This window comes from Pollachius pollachius, assembly GCF_949987615.1.
Source record: "Pollachius pollachius genome assembly, chromosome: 11".
NCBI lineage: Eukaryota > Metazoa > Chordata > Actinopteri > Gadiformes > Gadidae > Pollachius > Pollachius pollachius.
In genome coordinates this window covers 19,352,684-19,377,849 of record NC_136944.1, presented here as the reverse complement: position 1 = coordinate 19,377,849, position 25,166 = coordinate 19,352,684, and the positions used below count along the sequence as shown (strand labels likewise).

General features: G+C 49.2%; 3 protein-coding genes and 1 pseudogene across 4 annotated transcripts in view; 2 read left to right on the top strand and 2 right to left on the bottom strand.

The window, feature by feature from the left end:
• Positions 1–21: 21 nt before the first annotated feature.
• LOC307082631 (nuclear distribution protein nudE-like 1-B) lies at positions 22–9,918 on the bottom strand. Its single transcript, XM_079746263.1, has 9 exons — positions 9,787–9,918; positions 7,527–7,623; positions 4,483–4,636; positions 3,127–3,275; positions 2,612–2,748; positions 2,124–2,285; positions 1,916–2,007; positions 1,606–1,754; positions 22–1,426 (listed from the first exon to the last, which is right to left on the bottom strand). Exons 2-9 carry the CDS (start codon positions 7,610–7,612, stop codon positions 1,342–1,344), a joined length of 1,014 nt encoding a protein of 337 aa, XP_079602389.1. The 5' UTR covers positions 7,613–7,623; positions 9,787–9,918; the 3' UTR covers positions 22–1,341.
• A 568-nt stretch (positions 9,919–10,486) lies between these two features.
• On the top strand, positions 10,487–11,313 carry LOC307082420 (RING finger protein 222-like). The gene has a single exon (XM_079745979.1). The coding sequence runs from the start codon at positions 10,635–10,637 to the stop codon at positions 11,307–11,309; it is 675 nt and encodes a 224-aa protein (XP_079602105.1). The 5' UTR covers positions 10,487–10,634; the 3' UTR covers positions 11,310–11,313.
• Positions 11,314–11,554: 241 nt separating this feature from the next.
• On the top strand, positions 11,555–13,740 carry LOC307082421 (RING finger protein 222-like; annotated as a pseudogene). Its single transcript has one exon. The product of its transcript is annotated as an RING finger protein 222-like (transcript).
• A 3,812-nt stretch (positions 13,741–17,552) lies between these two features.
• LOC307083281 (rho GTPase-activating protein 44-like) overlaps positions 17,553–25,166 on the bottom strand; it is a gene marked incomplete at its 3' end in the record, with an annotated part of 31,487 nt that continues 23,873 nt past the window's right edge. Inside the window, 5 exon segments of the mRNA XM_079747114.1 lie at positions 17,553–17,713; positions 20,385–20,762; positions 21,558–21,703; positions 23,522–23,581; positions 23,583–24,053. Of these exon segments, the coding sequence (XP_079603240.1) occupies positions 17,553–17,713; positions 20,385–20,762; positions 21,558–21,703; positions 23,522–23,581; positions 23,583–24,053 (1,216 nt within the window).

The window sequence follows — 25,166 nt, the reverse complement described above, 5'->3', positions numbered from 1 at the left end:
AAATACATTAATGCAAATATGTATGTTCTGAAAACTTTATTTAACCAAATTAGACAAACATTTGACAAACAAGCCTAGAATATAACATCTGACCACTGTGCAAAAAGTTAAATTCAGAAGAAATGTTTCAAACATGCAATTCAGTAACAGAAATAAATAGGAGCTAAATAGCAAAGGTCAGTATATACATATGTGACAGGCTTACAGCCCAAGACAACCGGTTAGCAGTCTTTATATGGAGCCATACCAACAGGTCCATCTGGAGCCTTTCAGTCTACGTTCTAAAATGTGGAAAGGTTAGCACTCACTTTCCGCTAAGGGCAAGTTAACGTTTTGCATTTTCAGAAAATGAACAGGATTTAAATCTAGCTTGCGGATGTAAACTGAAGGCAGCATCAGCGGAACAAGCCAGGAGAGGTATTACAGTGAACTTACGGTTTGTCAAGACAGTATAGAAAACGGTACAACAAATGAAATGTTAAACGCTTGCTTAACATATCCTGTTAGTCAGGGTTACAGAACAGAGTGAGCAGGCCCACAAACCAACACACGGCATAACAAAAAACTGCTCCCTGAAACGTCAATGGCCAACCATAGAGAAAACAAAACTTGAGCAAAGAAACATTGTGAGAGATCCCTCCTAATACAGAACCAGCACATATCTGAACATCAACATCCAGGCTCCATCCAGTAGAATGGGTGTGCTGTCGCTACATGAGTTCCAACCGTTCAGTCATTTAACGCATGTACCGGCTGGCTTGTTAGGGAAAACAGACAAGAATAAATCGCAACGCTCACTTAGATATTATATGATAAACTCTGAACATAACCCTTCATAAATACATTCTAAATTGAAATGAGTTTAAACTGTGCAATTAAAGTGAAAGTAAGTGGAACCAAAACATTTTGAGAGCTGCAATTAAGATCCTTTCCGTGTGTAGAGGTTCCCCAATGAACAAAATGAACAAGTTAATCATTGAACTGCTTCAGAGCAGAGGTCGAGCGAGAGAGAGAGGGCAGACAGCGTGCAGCCCAGCTGACGGGCGCATGCCTGTGTACGGAGAGGTTAATACACACACACTACTAGCTTGCAGACCTACTCAGCCATGCTTCTATGGCTGAGAGAGGCATTAACTCATGTGTATCCAAGGTGTCTTAGATTAAACCGCACAATCAAAAAGAGTCCGCGCCACACACACACACACACACACACACACACACACACACACACACACACACACACACACACACACAGACTTAAGTGTCCCATCTACTCTCATTCTGCGGGGGAAGGTTGGAGCCTGTCCAGGGCGGGGCTGTGCTGGGGGTGCTGGGTGGGTCTTAGACGCTGAGTGGCAGCATGCCAGGCGGAGACACCGCTCTGGAGGGAGCCATGGACGTCAGCGATTCTAAGCCGTTCACAGTCCTGGTGGAGCCCCATTGACACACACAAGAGAGATAGAAAGAGCGACACGCACACAAAACAACAAATCATTAGTTCAGTTATTCATAAGCACAAAGGTGCTATTTCATCCAATTGTTTGGATTAGTTTAGAAGAACATTGCACAGAACGACACACACTGCTATACAAGAGGCAGACTGACGTTTTGTCGAGGTAGGTGGTGTGTAGCGAGTGGGGGAACTTGGTGGCGTTGCTGTTCAGCAGCGTCCCGTTGCTGGTGGGGTTGTAGTTCTTCCTCGCCTGCTGGTCCTTCGCGTAGTTCCTGCACGCCGCTAGCTTAGACTCCAACGACTGGAAGACGAGACGGGGAAACAATCAGAGCTACGTACCGGCAGAACCGACGGTCTTCCACTTGTCCCCGGGACTCCGTAACTCCAGAGGTCTCGCTGACTTGGCGAGGACCGCAGCCGAGATGTGATCAACCTCTGGCAGCAGAAAAAGGCCGTACTTACACCCACTTTACGTAGAAGGTCGCCCACAATGCTCAGCGCCGATATCCGAGCAGAGGGCGTGAGCGCGGTGTTGCCACAGCCGTTGGTTAACACTGGGAGAGATGGAAGACGACAAGGAAGTTCAAATTGCAAATGAGACTCAATCCGACATTTAAGGAAAAAAGCCAATAGGCCTATGGGGTTGGTGGTGGAGGAGGGGGGGGCTGACCTTTAGGGTTGACGAAGGGGGGGCTCGGGCCCACGGGTGTGCCGGGGAGCGAGAGGGAGGCTTGCACGGGCGACTCCATCTTGTGGATGTCGGACGTGGGCGAGCTGGGCGCTGACATCCTGTCCGTGGTGCGCTCTCTCACGGCCAGTTCCTGCCTCAGATCTGCACAGGACACAAAGCGTGTTTAACAGGAGTAACATTGAAGACACTTTCATCTGAATCGATTTATGGTTGTACATCGATGTAGTTTAAGACACATGGGAGTTAATGAGCAGAAAGGGTTTTGAATCTTGCTCACGGATGTGTTGACCTGGGGACTCTTCCACCTTAACCACCAGAAAGAGAGAGAGAGAGAAAGAGAAAGAGAAAGAGAAAGAGAGAGAGAGAGAGAGAGAGAGAGAGAGAGAGAGAGAGAGAGAGAGAGAGAGAGAGAGAGAGAGAGAGAGAAGAGAGAGAGAGAGAGAGAGAGACAGACTCCGTGCCCCCACCTCGTGCTTCGTCTTTGAGCCTCTGCACAGACACCAGCAGGGACTCCTTCTCGTCCAGCTCGCTCTCCAGGAAGGCGTTCCTCTCGATGGCCTGGTTCAGGCGGCCCTCGAAGTCCTCCAGAGACACGATGGTGGCCCTGTGAAGGGGGGGGGGGGGTAAGGGTCAAAGTGTCACTTGTTGTATTCTTGCATTATATTTCAGATCAGCGTGAACCAAACACAATACGGCAAGATGCCACCCCTGAAACAGAGGTCGTACCGGGGGCAACATGAGCACATATGAAAGACAAAAAGGACAATCATGAAGACAATCTAAAAGAGAAATGTTAAGTAATAAATAGGCAAGATGGACATTGATCTAAAGTTTTGTCACTGACTAAATAAAAAAGTGTATAGTGTCGAGTGTTGTTCCGAAAAACTATAAGCTGCTTAATTTTGGGGGGGGTGGGCAGCAGTGGGGTTTGGGGGTGGGCAGCAGTGGGGTGGGGTGGAGGGTGTGCCGGTGTCCCCCTCACCTCTTGGCCCGCTCCAGGTCGTCGTTGGCCTGCTCCAGCTCCCGCACGTACTTGTGCAGCTGCTCCTTGATGCTGCGCGTCTGGCCCAGGTCGTCCTCCAGGGCCGACACCTGCTTGTAGTTCTGGGCGTACTGCTGCTCCAGCTTCTCCTGCAGGGGCGAGACAGAGAGCGAGAGCGAGAGAGCGAGAGCGAGAGCGAGAGCGAGAGCGAGAGAGAGAGCGAGAGCGAGAGAGCGAGAGCGAGAGCGAGAGAGCGAGAGAGAGAGAACCAGAGACAGAGAGAGGGTAATACAGATGGAGAGAGGGAGACACACAGACAGACACAGAGAGAGAGCAATAGGAAGGAATGAGTCAGAGAAGAAAAATAAAAGTCTCCTCCAAGTGTAACAGCTAGTTTCTCTGCCGACTCATTGTAGCGACTGGGCTTGGGAAGCCCCTGAGTCATATGGCTGAGGAAGGGACGCTTTTGAAGCCCGGATCTCACATCATTAGTTAAGAACCAAAAGGGGCCTCAGAGGTCCTGCCGTCACTGGTCCTCTGTGTCTCCTGGGGACGGCCCCCTGTCTCATCTGGTCCGGGGGAGGGGGACCAGAGACCCCCCCCCCCCTCAACCCTGGCTCATCTGGTCTGGGGGAGGAGGACCAGAAACCCCCCCCTCAACCCTGGCTCATCTGGTCTGGGGGAGGAGGACCAGAAACCCCCCCCCCACCCCTAACACTGGCTAATCTGGCCTTGGGGAGGAGAAGCCACAAAGAGTTTTTTCGTAATTGTCTTCTTCTTCCAGCGTTGAAAGGAACATATGGTTCATTGTCTGTAGTGAGATGTAGCGTCTTGTTGCGCAACAGCAGCAGAAAAGGCTTGAACAACTTGTGTTATCTCTCTCTCCCTCCCTCTCCCTCCCGCTCATCCTATTACAACGTGCTGGAGGATTACCTGAGGAAAGACTCAGTAACGCTTGAACGTGTATGAGGTCATTCGACAAGGTCCCCAGCTCTATAAATATCACATGGGTTACTAATCATAGTAGCTGCTAAATTGCTGTTACGAGGTCATTCATGAAACATAACTTCTAGAAACTATCGGAAACTGAGAAAATCCAGGATTTATGAAATGCAGAGAGAGCTCAATAGCCTGATTGTATCTCATATGTGTGCTGGGTTATATTGCGTATTTTGCTTAGGGTATTAGAACACACGGATACATTTTCAAATAAACTGGGTAGTTTTCCGAAACCGAATGTTGTGGAGATACCGAATGTTGTGCGGAGATACCGAATGTTGTGAAGCTACTGCACGTTAAGAAGCTACTGAATGCTGTGAAGCCACTGCACGTCGTGGCGCATGTCTCCGGGCTCACCTTGAGGTTGTCCACCTCGTTCCTCAGCCTCTGGTTCTCCGACTGCAGGTCTCGGAGGCGGTGCTCCGCCTGGACCAGCTGGGCCTCCAGCTCAGCCTCCAGCTCCCTACTGCCCTCCTGGAACTCCTGCAGCTCTTCCTGGGCATCGTGGCAGCTGCAACCAGACACACACACGCACACGCACACACGTCAGTTCAAAGCAAACCTGCCTGGTATTGTCCATCATTCATGATGACCGGTGCTGGCCATCAGATGACTGATGACCACACAAAGCTGTGGCCTGTGCTCTAGAACGTCGGCCTGCCTTTTGTCCCAGGAAACAGCTCAGTGTTTTTATATGCAGTTCTGGTTCCATTCATCCCTGTGGTCAGAGATCATAATCCCCAGGGAAACAATAGAGTAGGTGCCATCAAAAGCCTGTGTTGTTGTCGAGGTTATTGTAGATACTGTGTTTAGCCTTCTGATCCCGGTCGCGCATCCCATTAAGTTCACTGGGGGCAGCATGCAGAGATGTCGAGTGGGATCTGGAAATAGCGCGGAGGAGCGAGCTAAATAAAGAGAGTCTGCCTGTAAGCAGCACTATAAACAGGGCTGCTGGGCTGTGGCCCGATACACAGAAGAGGTTAAGAAAAGGTAGGAGGGGAACAGGCAGGAGGTCTGAAACCCGAAAAGGGGAAGTGAGAAAAAGACATGCGCCGGGAACCACAGACTTGACAGAGCTGACCTCACCGTCTAGGAACTTCAAGTCAACAAGTTTTTTGGGTACCTAATGAGAAGAATGCAACATTAAAAATGAAAGGGACCCCAAATATAGCTGGGCAATTAATCGATTTTCAATCGTAATTCGGATTTATGGTCAATAATCGATGACAACATGACAGCATGCACTGAAAAAAGTGAGTGTTTAGAGTTTGCCTAAAGTCTGGCAACCAAATGTTGAATTTGTTAATCATTGTGTATCTTCAAATAAAATCCAAACTTAAAAAATATATATATTTGTCATTTACAGAAAAACCCCCGATTAAAATCGATTATCGGGTTCGGTTTGAGAAGATCTGAGATTTTATTTTTTGGCCAAATCGCCTTGCCCTAACCCCAAATAAGCCCCCCCCCCCCCCAGTTCTCTGTGGTCGGTCTGGGCTGTGGTGTCCTAGAGGAACCAGTTGTTTTGCTGGTCCCGACACACACACCAGCCGCCAGCTGAGGCCGTCTCATCAGCAGGCTGAGCCATGTGACCGCTGGCCTCAACAGTACACACTTGTCCTGTCTCTCCCCCCCGACACCCAGTCTGCACACCAACACACTTGGGAATGTGCAGTAGGCGTCAGGGAGCTTGGGAACGCATAACATGGAATAGTGTTCAATAATGAATGTGTATAACAACAAAGTAAATGTGTATCAATGTACATTACATCTGAATGGAATGGAGAAGCCCTGCACTCTTACTGGCCATTAGAGTAAAGAGGAGAACTAGCCTTCTGCCATCAAAACACTACACACTCCATGGACGTATTCAAAACACACCCAACGTTGAGGTCCAGATATCACAGAGGACGTGACTAACACACATGAGCCATACCCCAGGCGAGCACAGCTCTAGCGCGGTGTTTTCTCCCTTGTTTTTCCCCCTGATTTACCCAGAGCAGGAAATTCTTAGAAACCAGTCAGGATGTTGTTAACTATTTCTGTGCCGTTTTTACAAAGTCACCCCACACCCCTTGCAAGACCACCACCTATGCTCATAACATGATTGCATAACAGCCACAGAGGTGAAAGTTTAAGAAGAGAGTTTCAGAAGAGAATTGGTCAACACAGCAACAAATGGCACTGCTTTTGTTTGGATAGCGATATGAAAGGTTAGAAAGAGATAAGGATTGTAGTAGTGTAATGGAAAATTCTGACATATTGATATACTGTACATTGCTATATCCTTGGTTATACGATTCACCAATTATTTTTACAATGCATATCACTACAGCATTCCCCACGCTCACCACAATGGCTGTAGCTTTACAGATATACAGATAGCTACATAGCTACACAAACAGAGCACCACTTACTACCTCTATATTAGCCCCAGTATATCAGCACCAGTATATCAGCGCCAGTATACCAGGGCCAGTATACCAGCGCCAGTATACCAGCGCCAGTATACCAGCGCCAGTATACCAGCGCCAGTATATCAGTACCAGTATATCGGCACCAGTAAAGTAGAAAAAGTATATTAACATTAACATTTGGGCCATTTAGCAGATACTTTTATCGAAAGCGACTTACAATAAATACATCTGTCAGAAGAAAGAGAAACAATCTATCGCTGTCGGTACAGTTAGGATGTTGATACAAGAATTGTCACCAGTATAATAGCAACAGTATAGTAGCACAAGAATAGTAGCAGCAGTAAAGTAGCATAAGTATAATGGCACCAGTATAGTAGTTGCAACAGTATATCAGCACCACAATAGTAGCTGCTCCAGTATAGAAGCAGTATGGAGTTGGAATGTCTCCCTGTTCTGAGAGCACTTGTGTCTGTGTCTACGCTAGGCTCTCCACAGCTGTTCCTCTTGGGGTATGCATACCTCCAAAGCTAGCCTGGGTCCATAGCCTTGTACAGGCTATCTGACACACTGAGTTTTTCCTGGGAAAGAATCGAATGTCATGAAACCCTAGTGCTACTTTCTTTGCCCGAGGCAGAAGCTGAAACTGAATAACACATTCAGAGCATATATAATAACGTAACAGTTGGGCCATGATGTTTTTAACCAAGTATAGCAACTGTTGACCTGTTTAGGGCTGACTCCTGACCGTCTACACTCAACAAGTGACCCCGTTGAAGGGTCTCTTGTTGACATATCATCCTTTAGGGCTTTTTTTTTGCCTTAGCGTGTGATGCAGGCTTATATAATGGTAGGGCATAACAATACACAACGCTTATGTTATGACATAACACCTATGCAAGGGTTGGTGAACCATTCAGCCAACAAAAAAAAAGCCTGTCTTCAGAACTATTAGCTCTATTAGCACACACACATATGCACACATACCTTTTCTTATATTTAAGGGATAGCAACTTCCAGTAATTAATTTCTTCGTCCTTCGAAGGGAATTTGGGGATCATCTCTGTTTCCATGGCTGGGCAGCCTAAAGAAAAGGAAAGAAGAGAAAGATACATGAGCCGTGGCCTGATGATGACAAAAGCATGCATTTTGACCTTATCAACCGGTTTCCAAGTAAAAGGTTTTCAGAATGCCCTTTGGTTGAGTGTAACCCACAGATCATATAAGTGTCTATCCACAGAGACAGAAAACAGTCAATAAGGCTGGAGGTTAATACATATTATATTAGTATGTAAAAAGACAGATGTGGGTGCGTTTCCTATCCATATAAAAGCCCATCTGTCCCGGGGGTTGAAACCCACCACAACTCCCTTCATCATCCAGGGGCTGTTCCATCACGTCAGCACAGCGCATCACCAGTAGGCACACATGGATCCAAGCTGGCCAACATACAACTGAGGTCGGGACCACAAGTTTGGCTCAACTTCAGGGCCATTAACCAAAGGGGTTTCCTACAGTGTCCAAGTCGAGTTTTAGGCGCAATACCTCAAGCTGTGCTCCTTATAGAGGCACAGGCAGAAAAACATGCAATTAAACTGGTTATTTGTAGTGGAAAAAGTGAATATATGTCCAAGCCAGGCCACGCTATAGACTTTAGATGAAAATGAGCAGAGCACCATAATCCACTTCTGTAGGCTCTCTTTGAAAAATCCCCTTTACCTGGAAGTCTGAGTTAAAGTCCTAGCCTCCTAGGCCTTCACAGAATGTTCATTTCCCATGACAGTCCCCTTCAGTGGGCTATCAGGGTTGTGGTGGATGGCATGCAGGGTCAAGGGAGGGACAGAGTAGCGGGATGAACAGGGCACAGCAGTTTGTCCTTTCTGCATTCCTCTCAGATTGGGTGTCGATAGGTGACTCACCACATCCAGCTCCGTGTACTGTTGTTAAGAGGCAGGGAGCTCTACAACCCGCGGGTGACCTGTGGAATAACGCCACCGAAGAGGAATGTGGCCAACGGTGGCTAGACACACAGACCCTTCAACACGGGCAAGGCATTCTCAACCTTTTGACTTCTTCCAAGCATTTTCATGTTTTGGTCGCAATAGGTCAGTTTGGTCACTGTTGAGAGTTTGAGTGGGGGAAGTTGTTGTTTTTTTTAAATCATTCAGGTGGTCCATCATGTAATAGAGAATAGATAAACACTGTCGTTTCCATAGTGATCCAGACTAAAACAAAAGTGTCAACGTTATCTTGAGAAACACAATAGGTACTGCCACATCCTTGAATGTCAACATGACTCTGACGTGCATCAGACTGAGCCAGCAACACACTGTTATCATAGATTTGACACTTTATTGTAAAACTATAATAAAAGCATGACAGAGTTTGCTTTGCATAGGCTGTCTAAAAAAAGAAAACAGGTTCGCCGGTTAGACAAAAAAGTTCCTCTCATCGCATCAGCATATGCGGGTACCATGGTGAGATAACAATAACACAACTATATGATGTTCATATGCACTGCATTATACAACTGACGAGCCAAAGTATTACAACTAGACTGATAAAGTCCTCCCCTTTTTCACTTACAGATGTTTAGCGATGATCTATAATGCACGTACAGATGTTCAGCGATAATAGGGGTGGACCCCATTATAGATCAGAGCCAAAATCAGGTCCAAAATCCCTAAAACAATCATTCCTCTCTCCGGAAATCGTGGTTCAGTCAAAACGCCGGGTTTGGTGGGCAGCATGAGGATCCCCTAGTCGGGCTTCACATGTTACCTTCTCGTTTAACACAATAACAGTGTCCTCAACAGCGACTCTTACGAAATCTCGATACAAGATACCGGCGTCAGATGTGACATGTATTACTAATATGATTCATCATGATTCAGTGGTTCACTCACTCCCTGTGAGCAGTTGGCCTCCTCGAGAGACCGGCTGGATGTGAAAAGCTTAGCAGTGGTTGTGGTGGACTGACCATTGCGGTCTACGAGCTACCGTCAATGGGGGTTATTTTACAGGTGTAGGCTGGCTATACAAATACGATCACACCGTGTCATGTCATGTAATACCACGGAAACATAGTACAGTGTTCAAACAGAACAAAATTGCTGTTAGTATACTTGGCACCATGAAAAGGGGAAGCCTCGACGCCCAGTTCAGGAGCCGACGAGGGTCGCTACGAAGGCGATTTTTCTTGAGAGGAATGCGACCAGAACAGTCGGGTGTGGGTTCGAGTTCGTACCTGGGCATGTCAAATCACGGTCCAGTTGTGGGCTTTCTCGGCAAGTCTTCTTCTAGCAAACTGTAACTTACATCCACTGTAACGCACACACCACCAGAACGTCAAACCATCTGTGGGTAAACTGTTTCGGAAATTGCCAACGCGTCTCGGAAGCGACGCTATAGCTGCGCGCTGACGTCGGTGATGGGTGCGTCAGAAGGAGGCGGGGCGACCATAGAAATTGCATGAGTAGAATTGGCTCTATCAAGCCCGAGTCAGTGCTCTACATTGTGCTTATCGTGCCCATCACCACAAGGTGGCATTTGACCGACTGGTTTAATGCAATCTCTCGTTATGCCAAAACAATGTTATATGCATGTTCTTGACAATGTGGTAAACAAACAAGATATTTTTTTAACCTGATTTTATTCAGCTGTGTTAATAAAGTCATTCACATCCCCCATTCACATTTGAATTCATATTTATATAGGCTTATATATTAAACATGTTGTCTAAATATCATATAATAGGCTAAGGTATTGCTTAAATAGTGTAGGCATGCGTTGCATGTATGTATGTTTGTATGTTGCCGACCGCTTAGTAAACTTGAAACTATGCAACCTGTGAAATGTGAACCTGCTTGACCACTTCTGCCACAGATCCAATCAGCCGAGTCCTTGCATCGCAGGTGACAGTCGCTGATTTAGAAGGGAGCCTCGAAACCAGACTGGTCACACTCCGAAGTGACAAGTTCCTTCTTAGCGAACAAAAAGAAGAAGTGAATGAGGATCCAAGGATAGTCTTCAGGGGTTACTCCGACTGCTCGTCTCCCTGAAAGCTATATCCTTACACATCTGCTGGTGGATTAAATGGCATTTTACAAGCACGAAGGTGTGGAGGAGCCTACGGAACCAGAATGCCCGGTGTGTTACGAGAGCCTGTCGGGCAGCGAGAGGACCCTGAGCTGTGGACATGTCTTCTGCCACGACTGTCTGGTGCGCACGCTGGTCAGCACCACCGGAGACGGAGTGGTCAGAGACACCATCATCTGCCCTGTGTGCCGACACCTCACGTTCATAAAGAAACAAGCAGACGCCGTGGTGGCGTTACTGCTCAACGCAGAGAAAGAAGAGACCAAGCAAGGGCAGCAGACGCTGAAGGTTCCCATTCCCGCGCCCGCGGGCGCGGAGTACTTTGCGCAGTACCCGGGGGCTCTGTTGCAGTCCGCCGCGAGAACTGTCCCGCTGGGCTTCGACTGGAGGCGCTGTTTCCGGCGGATGGGGGGTTTGCGGCGACAGATACTGGTGTTCCCCAACCTGGACCATAACGCGTCTCAGATCTTCATCATCAGCGAGCAGGGTCGCCCCATGGCCGAGGAGGACGCGCTGCGGGAGGTCTCCACAGTGGTGGTGGTGCAACCACCGCCTGTCCGGCCCAGGCGCATTAAGATCTGCACCACGGGACGTTGGTTGCTCTTCTTGCTATCCATCTTCACTATACTTGCACTGGTGGCTGCCACTTTACCTTGGATATTATTAGCTTAACTATGTCACTATGCAATCTGAACTGCGTAAACTCGCTTGACCACTTCTGCCGCAGATCCACAACCAACCTTGCATCGCAGGTGACAGTAGCTTGGTAGCCTCGAAACCAGACCGGTCACACTCAAAATTGAGAAGTTCCTTCTCAGCGAGCAGAAGGAAGTGGTGAATGACGATCCACGGAGAATCTTGAGGGGTTACTCTGTTTGCTCGTCTCCCTGTATAGACTTACACATCTGTTGGTGGATAAGATGGCATTTTACAAGCACGAAAGTGTGGAGGTGCCCACGGAACCAGAATGCCCTGTGTGTTTCGAGTGCATGTCCGGCAGCGAGAGGACCCTGAGCTGTGGACATGTCTTCTGCCACGGCTGTCTGGTGCGCACGCTGGTCAGCATCACCGGAGACCGAGTGATCACAGTCAGAGACACCATCATCTGTCCTTTGTGCCGACACCTCACGTTCATAAAGAAACAAGCAGACGCCGTGGTGGCGTTACTGCTCGACGCCAAGAAAGAAGATACCAAGCAGGGGGAGCAGACACTGAAGGTCCCCATCCCGGCCCCTCCGGGCGCCTTTACGCATTACCCGGGGGGCTCTGTTGCAGTCCGCCGCGAGAACTGTCCCGCTGGGGTTGGACCGGAGGCGCTGTTTCCGTTGGATGGGGTCTTTGAGGCGATAAATACTGGTGTTCCTCAACCTGGACCATAACGCGTCTCAGCTCTTCATTATCAGCGAGCAGGGTCGCCCCATGGCCGAGGAAGACGCGCTACGGGAGGTCTCCACAGTGTTAATGCTGCAACAACCGCACGTCCGGCGCAGGCGCACTTATTGCCGTCCATATTCAATATACTTGCACTGGTGGCTGCCCCTTTGCATTGGATTTTTTTGGCTTAACCGTGTGTGATTGGTTTTACTGTACAGCTGCAATGTGTTTTATGGAGACCTGATAATAGTGCTAAGAATTAAGATACCCGATGAGTTGGAATGCATAATAAATGACCATTGTAATCTCAATAATCAAATATGAATTCCAGATTTATGACCTTATGAAGAGAACTGTGTGTCCCCCCACCAGTAGCACTCGTTTACTTAACAGGCCTAGCTTGTTCGTTTTGCATTAGTGTGGAAGGTGGAAATGGAAGGAATGGGGAAGAGTCAGAGTGTGTGTGGCTGAACAGTTGTGTAACCAGGCAACTGAGTTGAATGACGCAAAACATATGAAGGTTGGTCTCTATTCTTAGAAGTTTTTCTCAAGAGGCACTGTGTTATCAAAACACCAGTTCCGGCCATACCTTTACCTGTCTGGATTTAGCAGATATTATTTATTCAGAGCGACCCCCGTTTTATCAAAGCACCCCACCCCAATGTGCAATGAGGGTGCTAAGCTGCAATAAAGGGTTTTGAGCAACATTAATGATACAAGCCATTGAGTCACCAAACATCCCGAGGTCAAGCGGTGACGTAAACAGATAATGAAGGAACTAACGCCCCAGACTCCACAGAGGCAATTACTCAGCGTATCTTCTGTGGACTTTTTAATCTGACCTCTTTAACATTTGGTTGGGCCGTTTACGTTTTGGAGTAATTCAGATACTATACTTCTCGGCTTTTTTGTTAGCCATTGGCATTTTTTCTCTTGAGGTGACCAATAATTGATGTGGCACAGCACAGGCCGTCTTTCCCTGCATGGGAAAGACGCGCAGGTAAAGATGAGCTGATGTTTGTAACGAGATCCACCGTGGTATTGGGTAACTACTGATGGGCCTTAAGAGAGGGCTCGGGTCTCACGAAAACACCAGGCAATGTGGCTGCCCTGAATGGACACACTCCGATCCCTGACCGCCTCGTGGTTTGTTACAGTTGTTCATGTTATTTTATGATCACAGTTTGCAGCACTTACCAAAGTTCTGAATAGACAAATTAAACGTATGTTTTAACAGGAGTGTAATTGCTTGTAGTATGCAGCCAGCTCTGTCGCTGATACCAGGTGACATGCATGCACACACACATCTAGGCAGGTACTAAGGTACACTCCTGGTTTCTGTCGCTGACTGCACACTGTCCTTCCTGTTGTTCCAGTCGTGCAGGTTGAAGGAGCTCAACCTCTTCGCCCAGATGGTCATGTCATGAACTCTGATTTAATCCATTAGAGTCTGATTTATTTTATGCAGGTGAGAAAGTACTTTAAAACTCACAAAAGTTGTTTTGTGTTAAAGAAAGGATGGGCCTAATCCACTTTCTCCACCTGAGGTGAAGAATGTGTTGTTATTAAGTCAAGAACAAAAGCACATGCACCATCTTATTGTTTGGGCTGGGACTAAGTCAAGGCGTTCTGTCTTAGTCATTTTCATCTTTTTGTACGAGGTATGAAACCTGGTAATCATATAAAAACTACTCCTACAGTCGACCCTGTTTTTGTTGTCATTAAATATAAATACCGTTTTTTCTGTATTTATACACAGGACAAATAAAACCACACAGACCATAGGGTTATCAAAATGTATAGTTTAATATATATATTTATTTCTGACATTCTGATATGGATTGCAGTCGGCGTCGCAGTACACACGGAGTTCCACTTGATATGCAAAGCAGGGGGGGGGGGGGGGAGTTTGACAAGCGACAATTTCATTTGTACACTAGTTGTGCAAGCAGTTCATATGAGGTCAACATCTACTATCCACTTGTTTATTGTATTGCTCAAAGAACCCTTTAGTCTTACTAGTATTATTATTATTATTATTAGTCGTATTATCATTATTATCCACGTTTATTACTAGTCCATTACTGGTCTCTTTCTCCATTTCTTTCATGAACCCCTTCTAATTGCTTTCATGAGACAGTAATTCACACACCAATCATGTAAAATACTATCTAGATACATGCATGACAGCCATATATTTGTTCTTTCTTCCATAAGAAATATGCCCCCGAACCCTCATTCGATTTATTCCAACCAACGCTGGCTTGGATGAGTATTGGGAATAATCAGAGTTTAAAAGATCAGGGTTTTAAACTGGATGTAAAATGAGTCTCTAAATCATTGAGTCTTTGGCGCAAAATATGCTTGAATAATGTTTACTTGACTCAAAGTAGATGAAATTGCTTGACTATGAGGCTAAATATGTCTTTCTAAACAACTGTGCGATGAACACACACATTCACTGATATTTGAGCATTGTAATAGTTGGTTGACTCGACAGAATGACTTTTATCGTTGAAAGAATCGTTTCCTGACAGGAAGAAACAGAGGGTAAAAACGTGGTTCCTTATAACTGTGCAATAAACACACCAAAGATGAGTGCATGCGTTTATGTGTGTGCACATGTGTGGAGTGTGGGTTTACGATGCAAAATGCACTACAGAAATACTGCCCTGTATGGTAAATATGTGCCATCCGGCTGTTTCATGAGCTAAACACAAGCACTCATCCACACTACGAGCACTTAACCAATGACCTATCACAAAGTATCAGGTGTCCAATTAGTTATGGACATTTTGACTGAGTCACATTCAATCAGCACGAGAGAGCAAGAGAGAGAGAATTCCCAGCCTCCTTATAAATATGGATAAGTTTGGATCCAGCAAATTAAAATACAACCTCTTATATGTCCATATAGCTCCAAAATAATTATAATAATAGTAAAAACAACCATTGCTAGGGCACTTGCAATTGTTGTAATTGTATCACCACAACCATCAATATGGTAATCAGTATCACCATAATCTTCATAAGCCTAGTTCACAGCGAACACACACTTTATCATACCATGGACGACTTAGTAGTAAAAACACAAACTTAAATTCCTGTATGGCCGAAGTGAACCAACACACACACACACACACACACACACACACACACACATCAAATCAGGAAATTGCTTTAAAATAGAAATAATTGCACTTCAATCGACACGATTATTGTCCTCAGACGTTTCATATTAAATTACAAAAGCGACAATGCAGCATGTGTTCTTTTAGGGATTTGAATGGACACACTTTCTGATGAGCACAACCTACCCAAGGCCTCCCGCTTGGTGGGTTTCAGTCTATCTCTGCAAGCCTACAGCGAGAGCCCTGGCATGTCGGTTTACCTCCATTTTGGCGAGTGAACCGGGAGATTTGAACATGACGGGTACAGATAGGCGTACAGAGAGGCGAAAGCTTCAAGGACCAGTCACTGAGTATCCATCCAACTTACCCAACTTCCTTGTTGATCGGATAGGTTAAAAACATACACACCTATTCATCGATACACTTGTTCCGGAACGCCATGAATGCATTCATGAATGTCCATGAACTTAAAATGTCGATGGAATTTAGAATTTAAAAACTTTTTTCTTTCTTTTCTTTTTTTTACATTGCAAACCCCCTCCCCCCACCCCACCCAACACACAAACACACGTTTCTTATTCTTCCACACGCAATTGAGAGGTCATTCCAAGCTGAGGAGAAGGAGGGACGAAGAGCGCATTGAAGTTGAAGCTGCAGCACTAGTGTAGCTCTGCTGCAGCCGTGGCGTTACCTTGTTCTATTTGCCAAACATGTGCGATTTACAGTACACCTGTCAATAGTGTGCAGGGACAAAAAATACCAGTTCTTTTTTTTTTCTACACATGATAAATATAAGCACATATATTAATATCGTGTATATTCAAGATTAGCCTTTAACATATAATTTTTCCTCTCAGGCTTATATACATCGAATTTATGTACAGTGTTTTCCTTTACTTATTTACACTAGGAGTCAAAGCACTTATAAACAAGGGTAAAAGAGAGAAAGAGAATTATACGAACCCAAAGGCAGTGTGTCAGGGTCGGGAACCACAAGCACGTCATCCATCACCCGCCCAAAAATATCAAATAGGCCAGCCAATCGGTGGTCAATAATCCCCCCTCCCATCAGGCTGGCTTTGTAACTTCTACAGTCCAAAAAATACATCTCTGCCATTCTGAGAGGTTTTCTGCTCCACAGGAGAATGTTTTCAATTAGGTCAAAGGTCACGGAAATTCCTCATGCAAAACATCATATCAGTGCCTCAGTTATAAAGATGCATGTCTATAAACCTGTTTATTATTATTATATCTATTTATTTATTTTTTACAATTCGACATTCCTGTCCTGTGCTGTTGAAAGTGTATGTGCAGTTTTTGTTAATCCTATATCGAAATAAATAATAAAGTGACACCTACATCTAACCGCTTCGGAGCTCCACAGAAACACAAGGATCCCGCTGCAGGAGGTGGCAGGAGGAGGAGGAGGAGGAGGAGGAGGAGGAGGAGACAGGAGCGTATGCAACAAGAACAGCGGGACTCATTATTGGATGTCACTTGAATTGAAGCCCACGGCTCCAGCGGCTCCCCTGACGTTCGCTCAACACTGTGATACCCTGTATTATGGCAAATAATGCACATGGATTTCTCGGTCAAGTCTCCCATGCGCTCTCTACCCGTGCACACATCTCTCTCCTGCCTCACTCCCTCACCCCCTCGCCCACTCAGCCCCTCACCCTCTCACACGACCCTGAGGACCGGCTTCCTGTCCAACCGGGCTCTGAGCTTTTCTCTCTGAGCGTTGGTTGTACAGACAGCGAAAAAGTTCATTTGGCAATTCGATTGCGATTTTACAGTAAGGCAAAAACAAATGTAAAAAATGAAACACATTAACACAAAAAATACAAAGCACTGCTCGGAAAAAAACGTCTGAAGAAAACGCAGCAAGAAACAAATAGAAGTGTCAAACGATTCAGCAAATGAACAGCAAATGAACTTGGCATATTTTCCAGTCTTTTTTTCCCCTCTAAAAAAGGCAGCTGATCTCCACTATGGCATTTTGGTGTGTTTTTGAAGTCACGTTAACGAACTAGCGAGCATTGTAGGAGATGGGTTCTCTATGCAGCCTGCAGCGGGTGAGAGGGGGTGTGGATTGGGGGGGGGGAGATTGGGGGGGGAGGGGTCCTGGGGTCGGTTCGGGTTCGGTTGGGCCCCCGGCCGGGCCGAAGGGGGGCTTCCCTTCAGGCTTGGTGAAGAAAGGCGTCTTCAGATTATTGAATGTGTGTGTGTGTGTGTGTGTGTGTGTGTGCGTGTGTGCGTGTGAGTGTGAATCTGCGCGTGTGTATTTTCTGTGTTTGTGTGTGTGGTGCGCGCACATGTGTGTGGACGAATGAGCTGCAAACGGGATGGCGGTAAGACAAGTGAGGCCCTTTGTTTTGGGGGGGTTGGGGGGGGATCAAAAGGTGAAAGGTCATAGGGTGGTGCTCTGGGGCTCCTCCTCAGCGACAGCGTCTCCCTCCGGAGAGTCTGCCGTGTAGTATCCCATGTATCTCCTGCAGGGGGCGCCGCTGAACTCGTCGATGAGGCTGTCCAGATTGACATTGATGGGAGGGATTTCATAATTGAAGATATCTGATGGTGAGCATGGTGGACGAGGTGGAGGTGGAGGTGTGTGTGGGGAGGGGGTGAGCAGAATGGCGGTGATGGGTTATGAGCGAGGGGAGGAGGAGGAGGAGGAGCAGGAGGAGCGGGAGGAGGAGGAGGAGAGAAGGTCGATGATAATGGCGATGTGGTGTCAAAAAACGGAAAAAAGAGCAGAAATTAAATTTAGCATTTTTTTAAACTTGAACTCATGGTGGAAAATGCTGTTTGGGCGTGGTTTTAAAAAAAGTCTGTAAGTCTGTAACATTATACATATTTGATCTTAGGAATGTGGTGTGTTCTTGATTAAATCAAACTCCAGGTCACTCTGGAGTTGTTTCTGTTATGTTTTACGAGTGTTGCAAAGATGATCACCTTCTTAACTCGTTCACTTTTGTGGTTAAATGCAATCACGACTCGATATGAAAGCGCAATCACACACTACTGTACACACACTGATACAAAAAAAAAAACGGCCAAATAAACCAACACGGAGGCAACAAGATGTGTGCGTGTGTCCCTGTGTGCGTCTGCGTGTATTTGCGTGTGTGTGGATCTCTGTGAAAAATGGCACCAAAGGAAACACCGACGTTACAATGGAGATCGCATGAGGACCGGGCTCATTCTGTCACTCTTTTACGTGGTGAACGTTACTGCAGTCGGATCAGCAAACCCAAGCAGAGACCAGCATGGCTACACCTGGGATGGGATGGAGCTGTGTGGCGGAGCGGAGAGGGGGGGTCGAAGGTGGAGCAGCGAGGAGGGGGGCGGGTTGTACAAAGCAGATGGACCTGGCGGGTGGAGGACTGGAGACAGATTACCTGTAGCCCCCCTTCCCAACCACACCTGTAGTTATCAAAGAGGGGGGGGGGGGGGGGGGGGGGCATAGATCTGTCCGGTTGAGGGCTGCGGCGATGCAGAGAAAAAGAATAGAAGGGGAGGTGGAGTTCCCCTTGGTTAGCGATGGCAGCGCAGTGTGGTGCACTCTGGGAGATCCTTGAGCCGTGCATTGAAACATATCGGGTTGGAATATATTCAAAAAGAAACCACATACCCCCCCACCCCCCGAGGTGAACCACAGAGCCCAGCCCCTCTGGCCGTACCCGGGGGGGGGGGGTGGTCGGCTGGGGGGACCCGTAGGGGCCCTGATGGAGCACCTGGGCTGGGTTTGAGTGGGGGGGTTGGAGGTGGAGGCTGCTGCAGGCGGCAGGAGACCCAGAGGCAGCCACAGCTGGAGGATAGGCGGTGAGATGGGAGCGCGCACGGCGGGAGCTGTATGGGAGGGTTGGGTCGGGTGGGTAGGTTGGGTAGGTTGGGTGGGGGGGGGGTTGGACTGGCTTACCCTAAACGTCCCCCTCACACTTAGCCCCCACACTGAGTCCCTGGCCTCACACGGCTGCAAAAGGTACACAGTAGTAGCAACAAGAGGGGGGGACAAGAGAATGATAAATATAACAAGAGACTGGTGGTGGGTTTTATCATGTCACAGAACACCTCATCGTCAAGAAGAGCGCCGTGGAACAGGCATGACGCGGCGGCGTCTGTCTGGGCTACGGCCGGTCGCTCCACGTGTGTGGGGAGAGGGAGAGAGAGAGAGAGGGAAAGAGAGAGAGAGAGAGCGAGAGAGAGAGAGAGAGAGAGAGGGAGAGTGGGAGAGGGAGAGGGAGAGAGAGAGAGGGAGAGAGAGAGAGCAAGAGAGAGAGAGGGAGAGGGAGAGAGAGAAGGAGAGAGAGAGAGGGAAAGAGAGCGAGAAGGAGAGGGAGGGAGGGAGGGAGGGAGGGAGAGAGGGAGAGGGAGAGAGAGAAGGAGAGGGAGAGGGAGAGAGAGATGGGGAGAGGGAGAGGGAGAGAGAGAGGGAGCGAGAGAGGGAAAGAGAGAAAGAGAGGGAGGGAGGGAGAGAAGGAGAGGGAGAGAGAGAGAGGGGGAGAGGGAGAGGGAGAGAGAGAGAGAGGGAGAGGGAGAGAGATAGAAGGAGAGGGAGAGAGAGAGAGAGACAGATGGACAGACAGCGATAAAAAGAGGGCGGGAAAGAGAGAGAGAGAGAGACACAGGGAGAGAGCGGGAGAGAGAGAGAGAGAGAGAAAGAGAGAGAGCTGCTGTAAGCCTTGACCTCTACCTCGGGCAAGCGAGGGTCTGGGTCACACAGATAAACAGAGAGCACATGATGAGTCTAAATGGTGTCGCTCCGAACAAGCAGGGGCGCCGCTATGCTTCTCCGATGTTTCCCCGCCCTTCCTCGGAAACATCATCACATAACACAAGCAATGGGATATCCCCGGTAAGGGCTCTCTCTGGCTAGGCGCTTCGTTATGCGCTATACATTCGGTGGTTCTCAGGCAACTAAAAGGCAAGACATTCGTTTTGAGAGCAGTCGGTAAAGGAAGAGCTTTTTTTTTTTTTCCCGCTCTCCCCAGATATATCTACCTATGTGTTTTACTACGTCTATATCCGTCTACAGCAGCACAGCGAGAAGGTTCTAGCGCGGCGCTCTACACCAGCCCGGCGTCTCCGTTGGGCAGCGCCACCGCCAGCCTGAGGGCGGGCCGCTGGAGGGGGGCCTGGGAGGGCGATGGGGGGGTCCCCGGGGTGGGCTGCGGCTGCTGCTGCTGCTGCTGGTGGTGGTGGTGGTGGTGGTGGTGGTGGGGGTGGTGGGGGTGGTTACCTGTGGACATGCTCTCCCCGGGGGACAGCCCCTCCAGGAACTCGGGGTCTGGCGGGGGGACGCTGGGGGGCTGGGGCGGAGGCAGGCTGGGCCGCTGCCGGGGCTTGCTGTGGCCCGGGCGGGACTTGGTGAGGGTGCCGGCCAGGGAGGGCGGGGACGACAGCGAGTAGGGCCCGCTGCCCGGCAGCGGCTGGCCCCCCGCCGGCGAGGCCCCCAGCGCCATGGGGGGCCCCGGAGGGCAGGCCGGTCCGTAGGGGGAGGGGGTGCTTGGAGGGGTGGGGGACAGGCTGACGGGCGAGGGCTGCCCCCCCGTGGACTGGTCCGACACCCCCCCGCCGTACGGGACCTTGGGCGGCACCGGCGCCGGCTTCTTGGAGCCTGCGAGGGAGAGATCGTCAGAATGCAGCGGTGCGTACTGCGACGGGCCGGCCTCAACAGAGAAGCTCCTCAGCCACAGCCGGCCGGAGACCCGGCTCGCTGTTACAATTAGGGTCCACATACTTGATACTTTAATTTGAAAAAAAAAAATAGCTGGCCCTGACCAAACTATTTCTTTGCTGCCAAACTTTGTGATTCGTCAGCCTAGACCCTATTTTCTGATCATTTGGTGTCTACGGGCCCAACACACTGTAGAGAACGATCTTCTCTTTGTGCGAAACTAGGTTTGACACATTAAGAAACTGACCATATTGAGCGAAAGGTAAAGAATACATATTTTATCCTCTGTAGGGACCCTTTCCATTATGAGGGAATATAATCTGAGCCTGAAAAAACGAGCACTTTTAAGGACTCGCATTGACGGGGCGAAATTGCCCCAAAAATGACATTGCAGGCGGATGACGACTGCAGCGTTCACGGTCAATCAGAAAATATTGGCCACATTAGTCCCTTACAACCCAAAAATATGCTGGAAAATAGGCTCCAGGACGAAATATCGCAACGTTTTCCTTTTCAGCCAGTGTGGTCACCCCCGCCTTGAAATTCTGACCAATCCCACACAACATGGCCGTTGCCAATATCAGCGGGGATTTCGGACGAGTAACTGAAAAGATTGAGCTATAAAGTGTAAAAAAAGGAATTCAGCCGATTATTTTTACTCAAGAAACATGCTGCCCTCTTTAGCCCCGCCCCCCCCCTTTTAAAGATCCAACAGTGGCGGGTGGGGGCACTGACCTTTGCGGAGGGTGTGTGGACTGGGTTCAGTGGAGTGAGGGGACTGGCTGCCCAGTGGGGGGCAGCTGCTGAGTGGGACGGTGGGGCCGGCCACCTGGATGCCCTTGTGTCCGATGACGGGGGACAGCTCTTTGCTCTTCAGGGTGCTGTGGTGAAGCAGAGGACACAGGTGAGTCTGTGTGTGTGTGTGTGTGTGTGTGTGTAAAAGACGAGGGGGTCCCAAGCATCATCATCATCATCATCATCATCATCATCATCATCATCATCATCGTAATCATCATCATCATCAACATCATCATCATACTGGTCATTAAAGGTCCCATGGCATGCCACCAGGTGTGGTGTGATTAGCCGGTACAAGCCGTTTTGGAAATCTGCCCCTTATGACATCACAGGTGGGCGTGTCCACCTAGATGTGTGCTAGATAGATCAGTCTACCAGCCCACCCAGTGGACTGTAGCAAACGGTGCTCATCTATCCGTCACACATCTAGGTGGACAAGCCCACACCTGGTGGCATGCTATGGGACCTTTAACATCCTCATCTGAACCGATTCTTTGTGTATTTCAAAAAAGTGTAGCTGTCTTCTTTTATAATGTGGGGTAAAAAAAATGTAACTATTAAAATCATGGGGAAAAAACAATGAGGAAGGCTTCTGACCTTCCTCATTGGCGTTTGATAAAAGCATTGCTGTGGTACCTCATGTATAAATAACTCAAGCTAGGGCAGTACACATGAACTCAGAAGCGCAGGAGCACCTGTCTGTGAGAGCCGTGCCCAGCTACATGGTGTGATAGCTCTGGGACAGCACAAGGCAAACTGGAGGAAAATCACAAGCTTTCCATGTCAGAATTTGTTCATCACGCACGTACACACACGCCCACACGCACACACACATGTACACACACACACACACACACACACACACACACACACACACACAAGCACACACACACCCCTCCTCACACACACTCACACACACACACACACACACACACACACACACACACACACACACACACACACACACACACAGCTCTCAACCTCTGAATAAGCTTGCTTACACCTACTAAAAACAACAACTAACAACCCACATGGACATTGTGTTCATCCTCATTGCAGCAAATGCCCCTCGCTTGTAATCCATAACGATTTGAAACGGAAGACGTTATTCAAGCACCTACACACACACACGCTGTGACCAAGACCCTGCAGCACTGCCAACCGCGAGGTGGGTGGCAGAGCGAGCATATGCAGCAGACAGTCACACCCCGACACAGGCCACCGCAGTGGGGAAGAGGAGGAGAGGAGAGCCCATCCAGTGAATGGAAGAGGGGAGGCGGGCTTTCTAGCACTACTAACGCTGGTGTTTACTGGTTCAGGCTGGATCGTGTTTGTGTGTGTGTGAGAGAGACAACGCAGGCCGATGAGTCAACAATACGTCTGAACTTCTTTCAGACCCAAAATGACGGAGAGCATTTCATGATTTCAGGCAGGTCAGACGCAGGGAATAAAAGGGTCCACTTGGGCGGTTTGGGAGTCGTGTGCGATAATAATAGAAGATATTCTTTCATTCAGAAAATTCATAGCAATGAGATGACACCACGGCTCCACTGCCCCTCGGTAAAGGGCAGACACAGCGTGTGTGTTTCCCAGTGTGTGTTCCCACCCTGCGTGGATCACAAGCCAGCAACTCCACGCAAAACCAGTACCTTCCTTGAGAGGAGAAACCTTGCGAACTCAAGAGTTACACAATCACACGATGGAGGAGGAGGAGGAGGAGGAGGAGGAGGAGGACGAAGAGGAGGAAGAGGAGGAAGGGGAGAAGGAGGGAAAAAACAGAAAAGCACGGAGGACACATCAGCCAGCGATCCAGATACACGCAGCCCGTCCGTGCGTCCCGTTTGGTCTGCCCGCTAACGAACGTAAGCTGGGGGGGGTGGGGTGGGGTGTGTTGCGGTTACCTAGTCAGCCTGGAGGGGGGGCCTCTCTCCCGGGCGCACGGACAGGCGGCCCACGGCGGGGGGGGGGGGAGCGGACGAAGGGAGGCTGGGGGGGTTCCCGGGGGACATGTCGTGGCGGGCCAGCCCCGCGGCGGGGGGCGGTGCCAGGGGGGCCTTCATGTAGAGCGGCGAGGCGCCGGCCGCGTCGGGCGCCGCGTCGGCCGGCGCCGCCCCGCCGTGCCTGCCGGGGAAGTGCAGGCAGCTGGGCTTGGGGTTGGAGTTGATGTCCAGCGAGGAAGACGAAGAGGAGGAGGAGGAGGAGGGGGGCGGGGCCGGAGGGGGGAAGCCGGCCCAGCGCAGCAGCGGGGGCGGGGAGCTGGGGGGCTGGGACTCGGGGCCCGGGGCCACGGGGCGGACGCAGGGCGGGGGCTTGGGGTAGAAGTGGTGCTGGGCCGAGGACGAGGGGTAGGGGGGTGGCGGTCGCTCCTCCACGCCCCCCGGGGGAGGGCAGGGGCGGGAGGGGTCCGGCCGCAGGGGCGACACGTCGTCGGGGCTGCAGAGTGGAGAGGATACAGAGAGCACACGACACAGCTCTGGTGACCGGGGGGCACAGCCAACGGCCGCCAGAGGGGGAGGCGGCTGATTGGTTTGAATGAGGTCAGTTCGTTTCTCAGGTGTTTGTTTTTTTTTTTTTTTATGTGAGTTGGGTCCGGGTCGGCTGGAAGCAAATCAAGTTGGAAAGAACAACAACATAAATGGTCTTGTTTTACTGGCAAGGGGAAGCAGCTAGCAGCCAGCACCTAGCGTTAGCGCACAGTCAGAACTGTGGGAAAAAACAATGAGGAAGATCCAACAAAGGCATAAGGAGAGATCGGAGCAAAGCAAAGCAAAGCAAGGCACGGCGAAGCGAAAATAAACCATTCCTCCCAAAAAAAGGACAAGCAAAAAAAAAGAGGCCACGGAAGAGAACAGTAAAGTAGTCCCTCTGCGATCACCTTGTGTCTTGTGTCACACACTGCAGAGAACTGCGCACACACAGATCCCTGTCCCCAGCAGGAAAGCTGATACACAGCAGCAGAGTCAGTCAGTTCAGGGCAGCATGAGACAGACACAAACCCTTCTGCTGGCAGAAAGAGCCACAGAGGTGGAACCTCAAAAACAAACCAAACCCAGCCAAAAAAACAAAACAGCTTCGTCATCATTGGTCTGCAATGCTGGTCCGAGCCAAGCCACCGGGACGGGACTATTCATGGGTTCATGGCATTCATGGGGTCACACACACACACACACACACACACACACACACACACGCACACACACATCCACACAGTGTGTAAAGTGTGTAAAACGGAGGAAAAGGAAAACAAACGACAGCCAAAGCTGCGGAAGCCAAGCCACATCGATTCGTGTGAATAAATAGGAACAGACATGACATGCTCGCCAGAACTTGACGCGATGAAGGTGGCGAGGGGAAGCATACGGAGCGTTTTGAACCCTTCAGGCGCGTTAACAGCTAACAGTACCACAGCATGTCAATGACTTTGAAACAAACGCCCTCCAAATACACCGCAGGGCTGGACACAAAGCAGAATGACACATTCTGCAGGGCCGCGCATGGAAGACAGAAGCGGAGAGGGGAGACAAACAGACTCGGGAGCAATGTCAA